This window comes from Salvelinus fontinalis, chromosome 36, assembly GCF_029448725.1.
Source record: "Salvelinus fontinalis isolate EN_2023a chromosome 36, ASM2944872v1, whole genome shotgun sequence".
In the NCBI taxonomy this organism is placed as follows: Eukaryota; Metazoa; Chordata; class Actinopteri; order Salmoniformes; family Salmonidae; genus Salvelinus; species Salvelinus fontinalis.
This window is the reverse complement of record NC_074700.1, coordinates 17,053,998-17,069,588: the sequence shown is the minus strand read 5'-3', so window position 1 is coordinate 17,069,588 and position 15,591 is coordinate 17,053,998. Positions and strand designations below refer to the sequence as shown.

The 15,591-nt window shown below is 42.7% G+C and overlaps 2 protein-coding genes and 1 pseudogene across 2 annotated transcripts; 2 read left to right on the top strand and 1 right to left on the bottom strand.

Annotated features, from left to right (window-relative positions):
- Positions 1 to 2,043: 2,043 nt before the first annotated feature.
- LOC129835327 (cornifelin homolog B-like) lies at positions 2,044 to 6,325 on the top strand. The gene is made up of 4 exons (XM_055900917.1): positions 2,044 to 2,142; positions 3,583 to 3,699; positions 4,122 to 4,276; positions 5,471 to 6,325. The coding sequence occupies exons 1-4, from the start codon at positions 2,070 to 2,072 to the stop codon at positions 5,591 to 5,593; spliced, it is 468 nt and encodes a 155-aa protein (XP_055756892.1). The 5' UTR covers positions 2,044 to 2,069; the 3' UTR covers positions 5,594 to 6,325.
- A 101-nt stretch (positions 6,326 to 6,426) lies between these two features.
- LOC129835326 (placenta-specific gene 8 protein-like) lies at positions 6,427 to 11,350 on the top strand. The gene is made up of 3 exons (XM_055900915.1): positions 6,427 to 7,126; positions 9,031 to 9,215; positions 10,248 to 11,350. The coding sequence occupies exons 1-3, from the start codon at positions 7,003 to 7,005 to the stop codon at positions 10,473 to 10,475; spliced, it is 537 nt and encodes a 178-aa protein (XP_055756890.1). The 5' UTR covers positions 6,427 to 7,002; the 3' UTR covers positions 10,476 to 11,350.
- A 104-nt stretch (positions 11,351 to 11,454) lies between these two features.
- Positions 11,455 to 13,112, bottom strand: LOC129835452 (UDP-glucuronosyltransferase 2B31-like; annotated as a pseudogene).
- Positions 13,113 to 15,591: the final 2,479 nt, after the last annotated feature.

The following is a 15,591-nucleotide window of genomic DNA, read 5'->3' as shown; positions in this document are numbered from 1 at the left end:
CACAATTTCGACCAAATAAAGATATAAATAGTCACTAACAAAGAAACAACTTCATCAGATGACAGTCTGATAACATATTTATTGTATAGCATACGTTTTATAGAAAAATGTGCATATTTCAGGTATAAATCATAGTTTTACATTGCAGCCATCATCACAACTCTCACCAAAGCAACTAGAATAACTACAGAGACCAACGTGAATTACCTAAATACTCATCATAAAACATTATTGGAAAACACACAGCGTACAGCAAATGAAAGACAAAGATCTTGTGAATCCAGCCAATATTTCAGATTTTTTAAGTGTTTTACAGCGAAAACACAATATAGCATTATAATAGCTTACTACAATAGCCAACCACACAACAGCATTGATTCAAGCCAACAATAGCGATAATGAATAAACTAACCTAACCTTCTCAAACTTCTTCAGATGACAGTCCAATAACATCATATTACACAATACATATAGAGTTTGTTCGAAAATGTGCATATTTAGCGGCACAAATCGTGGTTATACAATGAGAATAGTAGCCAAGCTGCCAACAAAATGTCGGGAGAAATCTTGGGAGAGGCACCTAATCTAATCAATAACTAATCATAAACTTGACTAAAAAATACAGGTTGGACAGCAAATGAAAGATACATTAGTTCTTAATGCAACCGCTGTGTTAGATTTTTTAAATTAACGTTACTACGACATACAGCGTGCTTTAAAGCGAGACCACACCGAAATTAATGGCGGTATAGAAGTTTTACATTTTTCAACAGAACAACGAATTAACATCATAAATAGTTCTTACTTTTTGATGAGCTTTCATCAGAATCTTGGGCAAGTTGTCCTTTGTCCAGAAGAATCGTTGCTCGGTTGTAGATTGTCGCCTTCAACTTTGGAATTAGCAGTAAACATTAGCCATGTGGCGAAGACGTGCCCAACTCACTATAACGCAGCACTAAGAAAATTCCGAAAATCGCAATATACTGATATAAAATGATATAACTCGGTTTAAAATTACTACATTATGACGTTCTTAACACCTATATCGAATAAAATCAGAGCCGGATATATCTAGGGCCTATAACGAGAGCTTTCCAGAACGCCATCCTGAGGTCTGTCTTGCGTCATGGCGAATGTTGAAAAGAGTGTGCCCCACGTACCAAGACCATTTATATCGCCTCAGATCTGCCTAGCAACTCCATTCCAATTCGCACTGCTTGCTGACATCTAGGGGAAGGCCTATGCAGTGCATGTCGACCAATAGAATACATGCAAATTAATAAACTGACCCTAGAACAGACTGCCTGATTTCAGATTTTTCACTTCCTGACAGGAAGTTTGCTCCAACTTGAGTTTTGTTTTACTCACAGATATAATTCAAACGGTTTTAGAAACTAGAGAGTGTTTTCTATCCAATAGTAATAATGATATGCATATTGTACGAGCAAGAATTGAGTACGAGGCAGTTTAATTTGGGAACGAAATTTTACAAAGTGAAAACAGCACCCCCTATTGAGAAAAGGCTAAACTTGTTTGGACACAAAAAAGGCTTGATGCTAATGATTAGGGCCCTGATGTTTTCCTGACCATATGACCTGACCAGGAGAAACTATGCATTTAACAGTACATTACAGTGCCCCAGAATTTCAAGTTTGTCGTAGTCGGGTCAGTCTTTTGAGGTGTGGGGCTTTTTTTTATTTATTTCACCTTTATTTAACCAGGTAGGCAAATTGAGAAAACGTTCTCATTTACAATTGCGACCTGGCCAAGATAAAGCAAAGCAGTTCGACACATACAACAACACATAGTTACACATGGAGTAAAACAAACATACAGTCAATAATACAGTGAAAAATAAGTCTATATACAATATGAGCAAGTGAGGTGAGATGACTAAAATTATGAGGAAAGCCTGTGTCTGACAGTCTCAACTATTTAGACAAACTGGATAGACTAGTTAATGGGTGAAACACTGGTTTGTAAGCCATTGCCTGCCTGCCTGCCTGCCTGCCTGCCTGTCTGTCTGTCTGTCTGTAGCCTTTCCTACTTTCTCTGCCCCCACATATAGCATGCCACACTTCTTGCTTGGTTTCAGTCACTCAGCATTCCTCTTCACCATCCTCTTCTCTGAAGCTAACTCGGGTAAGACTATGTCTATGAGCAAAGACCAGGGAGCTTAGTCCCTCTATACGGAAAATCAATATTTGTGAAAATATGAAATATATTTTGGTTATATTTTATATTTCACATTTATTTTGAAATATAAAAAATTGGCCAAACGTATATTGAATATTTACACATATATTAAAACATGTATTTATTTTCTGTATGGCATAAGGAATGAAAGGGAAAGGGGAATCACATACTGCTGAATGTAATGATAATTTACAAGCCTGGTCTCACTAGATGTAACACAGTAAACATAAATCAGGGACTCTCAAATTAGAATGATGTGTTACGTATAGTATGGTTACATAAGACAGAAGGTAACTTGTAGGGTGGTTGGTCATGGTGAGTGGGCGTATAACGCGAACATCTAGCAACCCCAAAGGGTGCGGGTTCGAATCTCATCACGACAACTTCAGCGCTTTAGCGGATAAGAAACTACTTACTACTTTTTAGCTACTTTGCAACTACTTAGCATGTTAGCTAACCCTAATCCTAACCTTAACCATATCTCATAACTCTTTAATTTAACACTAACCTTAACCCTAACTCTAAACTTAACCCTTAACCCAAAGCCTAGCTAACGTTAGCCACCTAGCTAACATTAGTGTTAGCCACATAGCCACCTAGTTAATGTTAGCCACAACAAATTGGAATTCGTAACATATGTTTTGCAAATTCTTAACATATTGTACAAATTGCAATTCGTAACATATTGTAGAAATTGTAATTCGTAACATACACTCTTAAAAAAAAATCTAGAACCTTAAATGGGTTCTTCGGCTGTCCCCATAGGAGAACCCTTTGAAGAACTCTTTTTGGTTCCAGGTAGAACCCTTTTAGGTTCAATGTAGAACCCTTTCCACTGAGGCTTCTACATGGAACTCCAAAGGGTTTTACCTGGAACCAAAAAGAGTTCTACCAGGAACCAAAAAGGGTTCTCCTATGGGGACAGCTGAAGAACCCTTTTGGAACCTTTTTTCTATGAGTATGAAATGGGTGACGGACATCCACAAATGAATACATACCATACCATACGAAGCGTAACATCAACAACAACGTCATACTAATTGGAGTGTTATGGATTTACAGTTTTACTCTATTACGTCTACCCCTGAGTCAAGGTTGAATTTACAGTTTGAGTTGGACTATGACTCCTTCTAGCTCATGTTCAAAGGAGCAGTTGTAAAGCCTGGGGACAACTAAGCTCTAAACACTAGGCTTCTCTGTAAAGCATACAGCATTTTGAATAACTTCAACTCGTTTTGAAGAACTTCACAAACTATCTTGAGAACTAGTTCTGGCGCCATTTTTGTGAAGCATGAAACATCGCCCTATATTGATTTGCTGGTGGTGGGACTTTTGTAAAAAAATATATATACATACAGTATATATTCTTTTTTTTTATCCTCACAGAAGACGCCACCATGGCAAACACGATGGTCATCCAGCAGCCCAAGCCCTTTGTTCAGGCCATTACCTCAAACCAATGGAGCTCCGAAATCTGTGACTGCACCAAGGATATGTCTTCGTGTAAGTGTGTGTGTTCGTGTGTGCGTACGAGCATGTTTGTGTGTGTACATATATTGATCGTCTTTAAACAAGGCCTCTTTTACCGCTCAATTCCATTCAATGGGGGGCAAACTTGTTTCAATCAACAACATAACACATTCGTTTGGAGTTTGGGCTCCCGAGTGGCGCAGCGGTCTAAGACACTGCATCTCAGTGCAAGAGGTGTCACTGCAGTACCTGGTTTGAATCCAGGCTGCATCACATCCGGCTGTGATTGGGAGTCACATAGGGTGGTGCACAATTGGCCCAGTGTTGGCCGGGATAGGCCGTCATTGTAAATAAGAATTTGTTCTTAACTGACTTGCCTGAATAAATAAATGTCAATAAAAAATTATCCCATGGGTAAATCAATGTCATTTCTTGTCCTCTATCTCCCTTTATAGGTTGCTTAGCATTCTGGTGCTTCCCCTGCTTTGCCTGTATAACGGCGAGGGAGGCTGGGGAGTGCCTGTGTCTGCCCCTGCTAAACGGCTTCGGCCTTATCCCCCCCGCCACCATGTCCCTGAGGGTGGGGATCCGCCAGCGCTACGGCATCGAGGTAAGGACACACAGAACGCCATGACCTTGTCTAGAGTCATGACGTTTGGTTCTCATTGTTTAGTTAGCACAAATCAAATCAACGTTTATTTATCATGTGCGCCGAATACAACAGGTGTAGACCTTACAGTGAAATGCTTACTTACAGGCTCTAACCAACAGTGCAAAAAAAGGTATTAGGTGAACAATAGGTGAGTAAAGAATTAAAATCAACAGTAAAAAGACAGTGAAAAATAACAGTAGCGAGGCTATATACAGTAGCGAGCAGAGGTGGGACCAAGTCATTGTTTTGCAAGTCACAAGTAAGTCTCAAGTCTAAGCACTCAAGTCCCAAATCAAGTCTCAAGTCTCGACAGGCATGTCCGAGTCAAGTCTCAAGTCAAGAACGTCAAGTATCAAGTTGAGTCTCAAGTCCTAAACCTTGAGTTTCGAGTCCTAATGTGCTCTTCACCAAATGTAATACCAAGAGTAATAGTTAGTATATTACATTTACGCAAATCATGAATGCTTTTAAAAATATCTATATATTTATTACCTTCCAAATATACTATATATTTCCATGGAAATACATGGGTAGCCATGAGAAAGACCCCCCCCCCCCCCCCCAATAGTTATCAACTATTGAGGATCGCTATTGGGCGCAGTAGACTTGTACACAATCGCCCAACCTTAACACACACACACACACACACACACACACACACACACACACACACACACACACACACACACACACACACACACACTTTCTCTCTCTCTCTCGCTCTCTCTCTCTCTCTCTCTGTGTGTGGTTACAGTAGGCTAACGTATGTCAGTGGACACTGTCTAACCAGTTCTAATGACCTAGGTTTCAGGAGTACCTGTGGCCCAGACCATGCCCACATTTCTTTTAGAGTACTCAGCGTCTGTTTCAATACCTGCATACTGAGGGGGTTGCCTGTGTACCAGTCTGTCTGTGTTAACATTCCTCTCCTTGCCAATCCTAGTCATGCCAATCAATGAGTTGTAATGATAGAACAAACTGATCGGGGACCAGGCTACTCAGGGAGTAATGCATAATGTTCTGAAGATGGCACAGTGCTGAACTCCGATCAGACAGTCTATCTCCACTAATTGATCCATTGATCCATGTAGTCAGTGTTAACTGATCCTAGATCAGGTGTAATGTGATGTATCTCTGTCTCCTCCCTAAAAGGGCACCATGTGTAATGACTGTGTCTATTCCTTCTTCTGCGGGCCCTGCACCTGGTGTCAAATGTCAAGAGAGATGAAGACCCGCCTCCAACCAGTCACTCTCATCAACCCACATGTAAGATAAGGACAGACCTCGTTCTTCCTCATCCTCTTCTTCGTCATCATGCACCATCATCATCATATCCCTCCTCTTCATCCTCTTCCTCCTCCATCTTCATCATAGTCATTAGACTAATAATAATCAACATCATCATCATTAGACTCATGTTCATGGAACAATAGTAACAATACCAAGCCTTATCGCGGACTGCACTTTCTACTACAGGAAGCTGCTGATGGGAGGACGGCTCATAATAATGTCCGGAATGGAGCAAATGGTGTATTTGATACCATTCCATTAATTCCGCTCCAACCATTACTACGGGCCCGTCCTCCACAATTAAAGGGCCACCAATCTCCTGTGCTTTCTATCCCCTGTTGACTCTTCTATCACCGCTCACTGTCACCAAACTCGTCACCATTGAACGTCACACGCGTTGTTGTTCTTAGGTTGTTCACGTTCACTTCCGCCCTGCTGACAGCTGAAATAGTTTACTCTGTATCTGTAAAGGCCCTTTAGATTTTTGGGGGTGTGTGAAAGATGAATGAATATGTATGTATAAATAAGTTTCCAAAACCCTTTTGAAAACTGGACCTTTTTATCTACCACTATGCTAAATGTACAAAACATGTGCAAATGGATTGTAGAAACATATACGAGAGAAATAGGTGTGACACATTTCCAAACAACAAAACATACATTCAGATATATCGTTCATGTATCTTAATTAATGGTGAATAAATTTTAAAAAGATGAGTGTCTGTCCTTTCTCTGTGACGTTAATACAGAGGATACTGTATGTCACTGTGTTGAATCTTATGCAAACCACACACATGCAAATAGTGACTGTTCTATAATTTAGTTCCTGAATGATATGGTTTTTAATGCCACCTTTGGTCCGGAGATACCTATCACAAACCTGGATACAGCCAGGCAGAGCTGTCCATTTCAGGTGAGTATATTTTATTAAGAGTCATAATTCAATAAAACAGGACTTAGATTGAACATACCCCACTATTAGAATTATGGGCTGCAATGATTTGTATTTGATGGGGAGACTTATACGTAGACGACATAGACTTATACGTTTTAACATCAGGTTAATGGATACTCTGTAGACTACCATTTGGAAATAAACAGTACCAGAGTGCACACACTAGCCTATTGGTTGTTAAGTGATGATTGAAGGGGCTCCACTTGTAAGACGTGAATTAGCCACTTAGAATAGAAGGAAGTGCAGAGCTATTAAAGCGCATTTCGAAGCCAGGTGAAAGATGTGTGGGGGGGGGGGGGTATTTCATATTTGATTTCAGCAAGTTGGCATTGGGGAGGCAGAAAGAGCCAAAAGTTAGGAAAAAGTAACAATTCATTGATGTTCGTTGTTGCCTTTTGTTCAGGTTCTTTGTCCTTAGTCGAGTGGCCGGCCAGTCACCATGGCAACGAGTGTGATAATCAACAACCAACATTCTCAGCCTCCTCAGCCACCAGCTTTCATAGCTGTCCACTCTAACCAGTGGAGCACTGGCATTTGTGACTGCTTCGACGACTTGCAAGTCTGTGAGTCTGTCTGTCTATTTGTTTGTCCATTTATCCAGTGTTCAGCGAATCATTCACATTTCTCTGCAAAAATTTGAATTCAGAGTTCACTATTTATTTACATTGTGTATTTCGGAATACCTTATTAAAACATTGTTCTATAAAAAGCACATATGTTATACATTACATTGTTCCGTTTTTACTTACGCCGTGTTTGGAATATTTTGAGACATCAATGGAGTATTATAGCCCATACAGTCAGGTCCATAAATATTGTCCTAAAATAATAATAACTTGGACTTAGTCCAAGTTAATACCACAGCATATTGGAGTTAAAATTAAATAATGAATATGAGCTGAAAGTGCATACTTTCAGCTTTAATTTGAGGTAGGCATTTACATCCAAATCGGCTGAACGGTGTAGGAATTACAGCACTTTTTATTTGTGGTCCCCCCCTTTTTAAGGGACCAAAAGTAATTGGACAATTGGCTGCTCAGCTGTTCCATGCCAGGTGTGTGTTATTCCCTCATTAGTTCATTTACAAGTAAGCAGGTAAAAGGTCTAGAGTTGTGTGGCATTTGCATTTGGAATCTGTTGCTGTTAACCCTCAATATGAAGTCCAAAGAGCTGTCACTGCCAGTGAAGCAAGCCATCATTAGGCTGAAAAACAAAACAAACCCATCAGAGAGACAGCAAAAACATTAGGTGTGGCCAAATCAACTATTTGGTACATTCTTAAAGAGAAAGAACACACTGGTGAGCTCAGGAACACCAAAAGGCCCGGAAGACCACGGAAAACAAATGTGGTGGATGACAGAATAATTTTTTCCCTGATGAAGAGAAACCCCTTCAGTTGGCCAGATCCAGAACACCCTTCAGGAGGTAGGCGTATCTGTGTCAAAGTCAACAATTAAGAGAAGACTAGTAAATAGAGGGTTTACCACAAGATGTAAACCATTGGTAAGCCTCAAAAACAGGAAGACCAGATTAGAGTTTGTCAAAAAACATCTAAAAATCCTGTCCAGTTCTGGAACTACATCCTATGGACAGATGAGACAAAGATCAACTTGTACCAGAATGATGGGAAGAGATGCATGGTGGAGGTAATATTATGCCGTGGGCATGTATGGCTACCAATGGAACTGGTTCCTTTGTATTTATTGATGATGTGACTGCTGACAAAAGCAGCAGGATGAATTCTGAAGTGGTTAGGGTTACATTATCTGCTCAGATTCAGCCAAATGTTTCAAAACTAATTTGACAGCACTTCACCGTGCAGATGGACAATGACCCGAAGCATACTGTGAAAGCAACCCAATACTTTTTTAAGGCAAAGAAGTGGAAAGTTCTGCAATGACCAAGTAAATCCCCTGACCTGAATCCAAATAAGCATGCATTTCACTTGTTGAAGCCAAAATTGAAGGCAAAATTCCCCAATAACAAGCAGGAACAGACAGCTGCAGTAAAGGCCTGGCAGAGCATCGCCAGGGAAGAAACAGCATCAAGTGATGTCTATCGGTTCCAGACTTCAGGCAATCATTGACTGCAAGAGATTTCCAACCAAGTATTAAAACTCACAATTTAATTTATGATTATGTTAGTTTGTCCAATTACTTTTGAGCCCCTAATATTGGGGGGTTATGTATAAAAATAGTTCTAATTCCTACACGGTTCATACACTCATTTTTACAAAACCCTTAAATTAAAGATGAAAGTCTACACTTAAAACACATCTTGATTGTTTCCTTTCAAATCCATTGTGGTGGCGTACAGAGCCAAAATTATGCAAATTGTGTCACTGTCCAAATACATATGGACCTGACTGACAGCGTTACTAGCCACTAATCAAAGTGAGTGAGATAAGTGTCGTAATCAGTGTTAACAGATCTCTTCCCTGACCTGCGCTTTGCGATCCTATGATCAGGCTGTTTTGCCTACTGGTGCTTCCCCTGTTTCGCCTGCACCACCACCTCAGAGTTCGGAGAGTGTTTCTGTCTCCCCCTGCTGGACGTCTTATGGTCCTCCACCCAGCTGGTAGGGGTGCCAAGCTGCACTCCTCCTGTGTCCATGTCCATGAGGGTGGCTGTACGTAACCGCTATGGCATTCAGGTGGGTTAACGAATGTCAATCTGAACGCCTGAATAAAGAAACTAGAGAATGAAGACTGTTAGAGTAGGCCAACAGACTGTGTAAACGTGAGGCAGTACATACAACACAACAAATCAAAAAATTGTCACATACACGTGTTTAGCAGATGTTATTGCGGGTGTAGTGAAATGCTTGTGTTTCTGGCTCCAAAAGTGCAATAATATCCAACAAGTAATATCAAACAATACACACAAATCTAAAGTAAAGGAATGGAATTAAGAATATATAAATATTTGGGCGAGCAATGTCACAGCGGCATAGAGTAAGACACAGACGAATAGGATAGAATACAGTATATACATATGAGATGAGTAATGCTAAATATATAAACATTATTAAAGTGGCCAGTGATTTCAGGTCTGTGTATATAGGGCAGCAGCCTATAATGTGTTAGTGATGGCTATTTAACAATCTGGCCTTGAGATAGAAGCTGTCTTTCAGTCCCTCGGTCCCCGCTTTGATGCACCTGTACTGACCTTGTCTTCTGGATGATAGCGGGGTGAACAGGCAGTGGCTCGGGTGGTTGTTGTTGTCCTTGATGATCTTTTTGGCCTTCCTGTGACATCGGGTACTGTAGGTGTCCTGGAGGGCAGGTAGTTTGCCCCCGGTGATGCGTTGGACAGACCGCACCACCCTCTGGAGAGCCCTGCAGTTGCGGGTGGTGCAGTTGCCGTACCAGGCGGTGATACAACCCGACAGGCTCTCAATTGTGCATCTGTAAAAAAATTGAGTGTTTTTGTTCCCAAACCAAATTTCTTCAGCCTCCTGAGAGCTTCTGTCCAGTTAATACAACAGCTCGGTAGTCGATGTAATCATACAGTATCCAGGTTTGAAACCTCTGCTGATACCTCATTGCAAGTAAGAACAAAATCCTGGGTGGAACATTCCCAGAATCAGGCAGGCATAAGCAAGAAATCCAAGAATCATCCAAACTGGTATTTCTAGAAAAACAGGGAATTTTGGGATCATAATCGTGTCTATATGTGTGTTCAGGGTGACATGATGGCGGACTGTGTGTACTCCACCTTCTGCAACGTCTGCTCCTGGTGCCAGGTGGCCAGGGAGATCAAGAGACGCAGACAGACCTTCACCGTCATCAACGCACAGCCCACCATGCTACCCGGTCAGCCCATGCTGATGGCCTCCCAGCCTGGGGTCATCACATCTCAGCCTATGATCACCTCTGCCCCTCAGGCCATCTTGAGCACTAGATTCATGTAACCTTTGACCCAAGACACAGACACCTCACTGGGTTAGCCACGCCCTCTGGTGGTGATTTCATAGAGGTGATGTAATGGAGGTGACGCACAATGTATAGACGTATAAGACTTGAGGCATTGGAATTCATTTCAACTCTTGCACAATTCCAGCATTCACTGTACATAAGGATTGCTGTGAGATGTAAGTATCTACTCTTTTAACTATGTCAATCACCCAATGCAGATTGTTATATAATAATGAACATTTGGTGGGTGCCTATATTTGTCCTATTTCACATGTGCAAGTGTGTATTGTATACATGTGTGAATTGGAAATGTATTTTTTGCATATCCCAACTCCCCCTGAGACACCCTCTGAGAGTGGGGTCACGGCCAGGGTCTGCCATTATCAACGGCGACCCTGGAGCATTTAGGATTAAGTGCCTTGCTCAAGGGCACATCGATTTACACGATGTGACGTAAGTAAGCCTTCTGTTACCTTGAGAGCCAGACAGTTGTTAATGTCTGTGGATAAGGCCAGTATCAGAGGGAGAGAGAGAGGGGGAGAGAGAGAGAGGGAGTGAGAGAGAGAGAGAGAGAGAGAGGGGAAGGCTGTAGCCCTCTCTGATAGGACTGTGCTAAGAGTCACAGTGACACATGTTCATCATTAAAGCTCACGTTTATTTTTACACTGCTGTGACCTCCCTCCGTCTCTCCCTCTGACTTTCCAAAACAGTAAAGAACGTTATTGTACATTAGGGAAGAGAGGAGTTCATCTCTAATGTCATGGATGTAATGTTGAATATGTTACTGTATGGTCTTATTGCATTTAAAAATGAAAACATCTATACAAAGATAATGTTAATGTGAACAGTTGCTTTGCCTGAAACGTGTATATTCTTAGTTAAACTCAATAAACATTTAACGAAACAAGTATTTTCCAGTCTGCTTATGAAGATGTTACAATATATTACACATCAAGACACTGTCAGTTAACAAGCTCACTCCAGCTTGGTCTTTCTCCTGGAGCTCCTGCAGCACAGTCTGCTGCAGACAGAAACTGAGGCCCAGAGAGAGACCCCGCTGAGGGCCAGGAGCAGCGTCGCCACATCCAAGCTGTGGTTGGAGTACCAGGACATGCTGTAGGCTTCGGTGTGCAGGTGGGACGACGTTCCTCATCACGTACTCAAACCAGAAGGTGGCGCTGGCGAGAGGGGACAGGGGCGTGTTGCGGTACAGGCCAAAGATCTTCTGCATTCTGTGGCAGTAAGAGGGATTCTCCAGGATGTCCCTTAGGGCCTCCAGGAAGTCCACTGTGGTGAGAGTGGCAGCCTCCAGACATTGAGGAGGAGCGTCAGACCCAGCACAGGGACCCCATTGTAGATGGCCTCTTCCAGGCCATTGGTGCCTCCGTGAGCCACGACGCAGGTTTTGGGGTGGCCCAGGAGGTCGTTCTGGGGGAGCCAGTCCAGTAGCAGGGTGTTGTTCCCCAGGGAAGAGGGTCTTCCTCCCAGAAACCTCCACACCACCTTGTGGGGCAGCAGGGCAAAGGCTTGGGCCACCGCCTCGGTCACCTCCTTATGCAGGGTGGACACCAGCATTCCCAGAGACATGACCACCACCACGTGCTCTGTATGAAGGCCCCTAAGGCCTCCAGGTCAGCAGGGAGCGGCCTGGCCGGATGATACTAGAAGCCCCCCATATAGACCACGTTGGGCATGGTGGGCCACAGGAACTCAAAGACAAAGTCCACCTGCATCAGCCACACGTCTGCTGAGCGCTGCATGGAGAGCAAGTCAGCAGCAGAGGGGAAGAGACATTTGAGCAGATTGGCGTACCAATGGTTAACAAAGAAATATTGCGCCACCACACTATAGACATAATGCAACACGTTTCTGGTTCTCTAGAGGAAGTCCATGTGGTCAGAGAGCTCTTTGCCCGACACGAGGACGTAGGACAGTGGCGAGGGGGCGAAGGCGAAGTGACCCTCTCCCGTGTTGATCCAGGGCAGGTTGAAGACCAGAAGCAGACGGAGGTAGTTGGCCAGGAGGATCCATGTGGGCAGAGCAGGATCAGTCAGCACCAGGTCAAACCGAGCATCCCAGAGCCGAGCCATGAACGCTGGATCACCATGAACGCTGGATCATCTGCGCCAGAACGACCGCTCTGGCGCAGACCTTGTGGCCTGTCGGCTGCATGGATGTGATCTCGTACTGATGGTGGAAGGACTGCAGCGTCCAGATTCCCAGAATCCTTTGCAGCATCTTGTCATGGAAGTTCTTGTCCACCTCGTCCTCCAGCATGAGGACGGTGATGGAGCTGTAGAGAGGGAACTTCTGGGAGATGTACCAGCTCTTGGCAGAGCGCAGCATGGTGAGGTCGTGACCTCGGGAGTGGAGCTCATGGATGATGACCTCCATGTTGACCCAGTGGCTGACATCCACCGGGACCACCAGGATCTTCCTACTGCCGGCGCTACAGTGGCAACCATTGCCGGGCGATAGAATCAGGATGTAAAAGGCAGCCAAGAAAGGAGATGTCACTTATCATAGCTGTCTCTGGAGAAGTCATACAACAGATATGGACTTAAGGAGGTCCAATCCCACAAAACAAATGAAGAACATGTGTGTAAACCAGAGCCAGCTCTGGTGTGACTCATGTTTTTTAATGTTTTTTTATTTAACCTTTATTTAACTAGGCAAGTCAGTTATTTACAATGACAGCCTACCGGTGAACAGTGGGTTAACTGCCTTGTTCAGGGGCAGAACGACAGATTTTTACCTTGTCAGCTTGGGGATTCGATCCAGCAACCTTTTGCTCTAACCACTAGGCTACCTGCTCCATGTGAGCTAATGCGAGCTAGGACTTTAGACGAGACTCTACAATACTTATTAAAGTGTGGTAATCCATCAACAAACAGAAAGTGTTGTATTATTTAATAAAACTCAGAAAGCAGGCTACTGAAATACCATTACAGCCCAACTTCACTAAAGTCCATAGTGAACTTTAGTTTAATGAACCTTAATAACACTGTCCTGGTAACAACACAGTTAAGGCGATTAGGTTGGATATGCTCTACAGAGGGGGCATTGTATCATATCGGTCTGCTAGAGAGCCAGAGGCAGAGGACTGGAATATTAAGTAGTGAAAGGCTTCATGGATCCTGATCCATGACATGGAATATAAAATATAGACTTGCAAAGTTTACATGTAGAACAATGAATATATATATATCAATCTGCGTTCCCAAACTCCACACATACACACGCTCTGTTCTTTGCAGAGTGCAAAGGTAGTGTTGCAGTATTCTATTTGAATTGACAGAGGTACAGATGGTTTGATACACTGAGTGTACAAAACATTAGGAACACCTTCCTAATATTGAGTTGCACCCCATTTTGCCCTCAGAACAGCCTCAATTCGTTGGGGCATGGACTCTAAAAGGTATCTACAGCATTCCACAGGGATGCTGGCCCATGTTGACTCCAATGCTTCCCACAGTTGTGTCAAGTTGGTTGGATGTCCTTTGGGTGGTGTACCATTCTTGATACACACGGGAAACTGTTGAGGGTGAAAAACCCAGCAGTGTTGCAGTTCTTGACACCGGTGCGCCTGGCACCTACTACTCACCTTCCAACAGGACAACGACCTTAAGCACACAGCCAAGACAACGCAGGAATGGCTTCGGGACAAGTCTCTGAATGTCCATGAGTGGCCCAGCCAGAGCCCGGATTTGAACGCAAACTAACATCTTGGAAAGACCTGAAAAAAGTTGTGACGCGATGCTCCCCATCCAACTTGACAGAGTTTGAGAGGATCTGCAGAGAAGAATGTGAGAAAGTCCGCAAATATACAGTAGGTGTGCCAAGCTTGTAGTGTCACACCCAAGAAGACTCAAGGCTGTAATCACTGCCAAAGGTGCTTCAACAAAGTACTGAGTAAAGGGTCTAAATACTTATGTAAATGTAAAATTGAAGTATTAAAAAAAAATTTTTTTTGCTGAAATGTCTAAACTTGTTTTTTCTTTGTCATTATGGGGTATTGTGTGTAGATTGATGAGGATATATATATATTTGTTTATCAATAATGCTGTAATGAAATGTGGAAAAGTCAAGGGGTCTGAATACTTTCCGAATGCACTGTAGCGCCAGAGAACAACACAGACAGTGAAACATGGACAGACAGTGACACATTCAATACCGCCTTGCACACTCTTGCCTGCATCTAGCTGATCTAGGGTGAAATCATTAGTCCAACAGTTGCAAACAAGTGTTTTTATTGGACAAATTCTGGTATGTTTATCCCCGTTTCGTTCCGTTTGCTTCTGTTTAAGAAACGTTTTCAAACTTTTTTTTGCCTGGCCAAACCATATCACAGCTGCACACACATCCTACATCATTGTCACCATATTAGCTGAAGTAACATCATAGTAAACATATCTAATAGAACTTACACGTTAGTAAACCCACTACAATCACCTAGTAACATTAGTGTACAGTCAGTAAGCAGTTCAGTATGCAGTTTAGCAGTTACACCGGCAGGCCCCGGTGGCAATAAATTTGTCAAACCAAAAGCTTATCTTGACTTGGAAGAGTTCCAGTGTTGTGTTGGATAGTCATAGCCAGCTAGCTAACAGGGCATCCCTCTGTTTGAGCCGGGTTTTTGAGTAGCCTAAAATAGCTAGCTAGCTGCATTTGCTAGCTAAGTACATGTTAAGTGAAAGTGAATACATTTGAATAAATGAATTTGTTCAAAACTGTTAAACCATTGTCTTTCTCTCCCTTTAAGTCAACTACTCACCACATGTCATGCACTGCAGTGCTAGCTAGCTGTAGCTTATGCTTTCAGTACTAGATTCATTCTCTGATCCTTTGACTTGGTGGACAAGATGTCAGTTCATGCTGCAAGAGCTCTGTTAGGTTGTAGGATGTCTCCGGAAGTTGTCATATGGAGGGGGGTGAGAACCATGAGCCTTCTAGGTTTTGTATTGAAGTCAATGTACCCAGAGGAGGACGGAAGCTAGCTGTCCTCTGGCTGTTTTAATGAATTATTTAGTGACGTGAATATATTTAGTGTAGTTTTATCTAGAAAGGAGAACTTTTTCAATGTTTTACTATTTTATTTTCATAAACTTCACT

Excerpts from the sequence above, each read along its gene's own strand:
- LOC129835327 (XM_055900917.1), top strand. The coding sequence starts at position 2,070 with ATGCCACACTTCTTGCTTGGTTTCAGTCACTCAGCATTCCTCTTCACC. Across the intron at positions 3,700-4,121 it reads CACCAAGGATATGTCTTCGT|GTTGCTTAGCATTCTGGTGC; the intron begins GTAAGTGTGTGT and ends CTCCCTTTATAG. Across the intron at positions 4,277-5,470 it reads GCCAGCGCTACGGCATCGAG|GGCACCATGTGTAATGACTG; the intron begins GTAAGGACACAC and ends CCTCCCTAAAAG.
- LOC129835326 (XM_055900915.1), top strand. The coding sequence starts at position 7,003 with ATGGCAACGAGTGTGATAATCAACAACCAACATTCTCAGCCTCCTCAG. Across the intron at positions 7,127-9,030 it reads CTTCGACGACTTGCAAGTCT|GCTGTTTTGCCTACTGGTGC; the intron begins GTGAGTCTGTCT and ends TCCTATGATCAG. Across the intron at positions 9,216-10,247 it reads GTAACCGCTATGGCATTCAG|GGTGACATGATGGCGGACTG; the intron begins GTGGGTTAACGA and ends ATGTGTGTTCAG.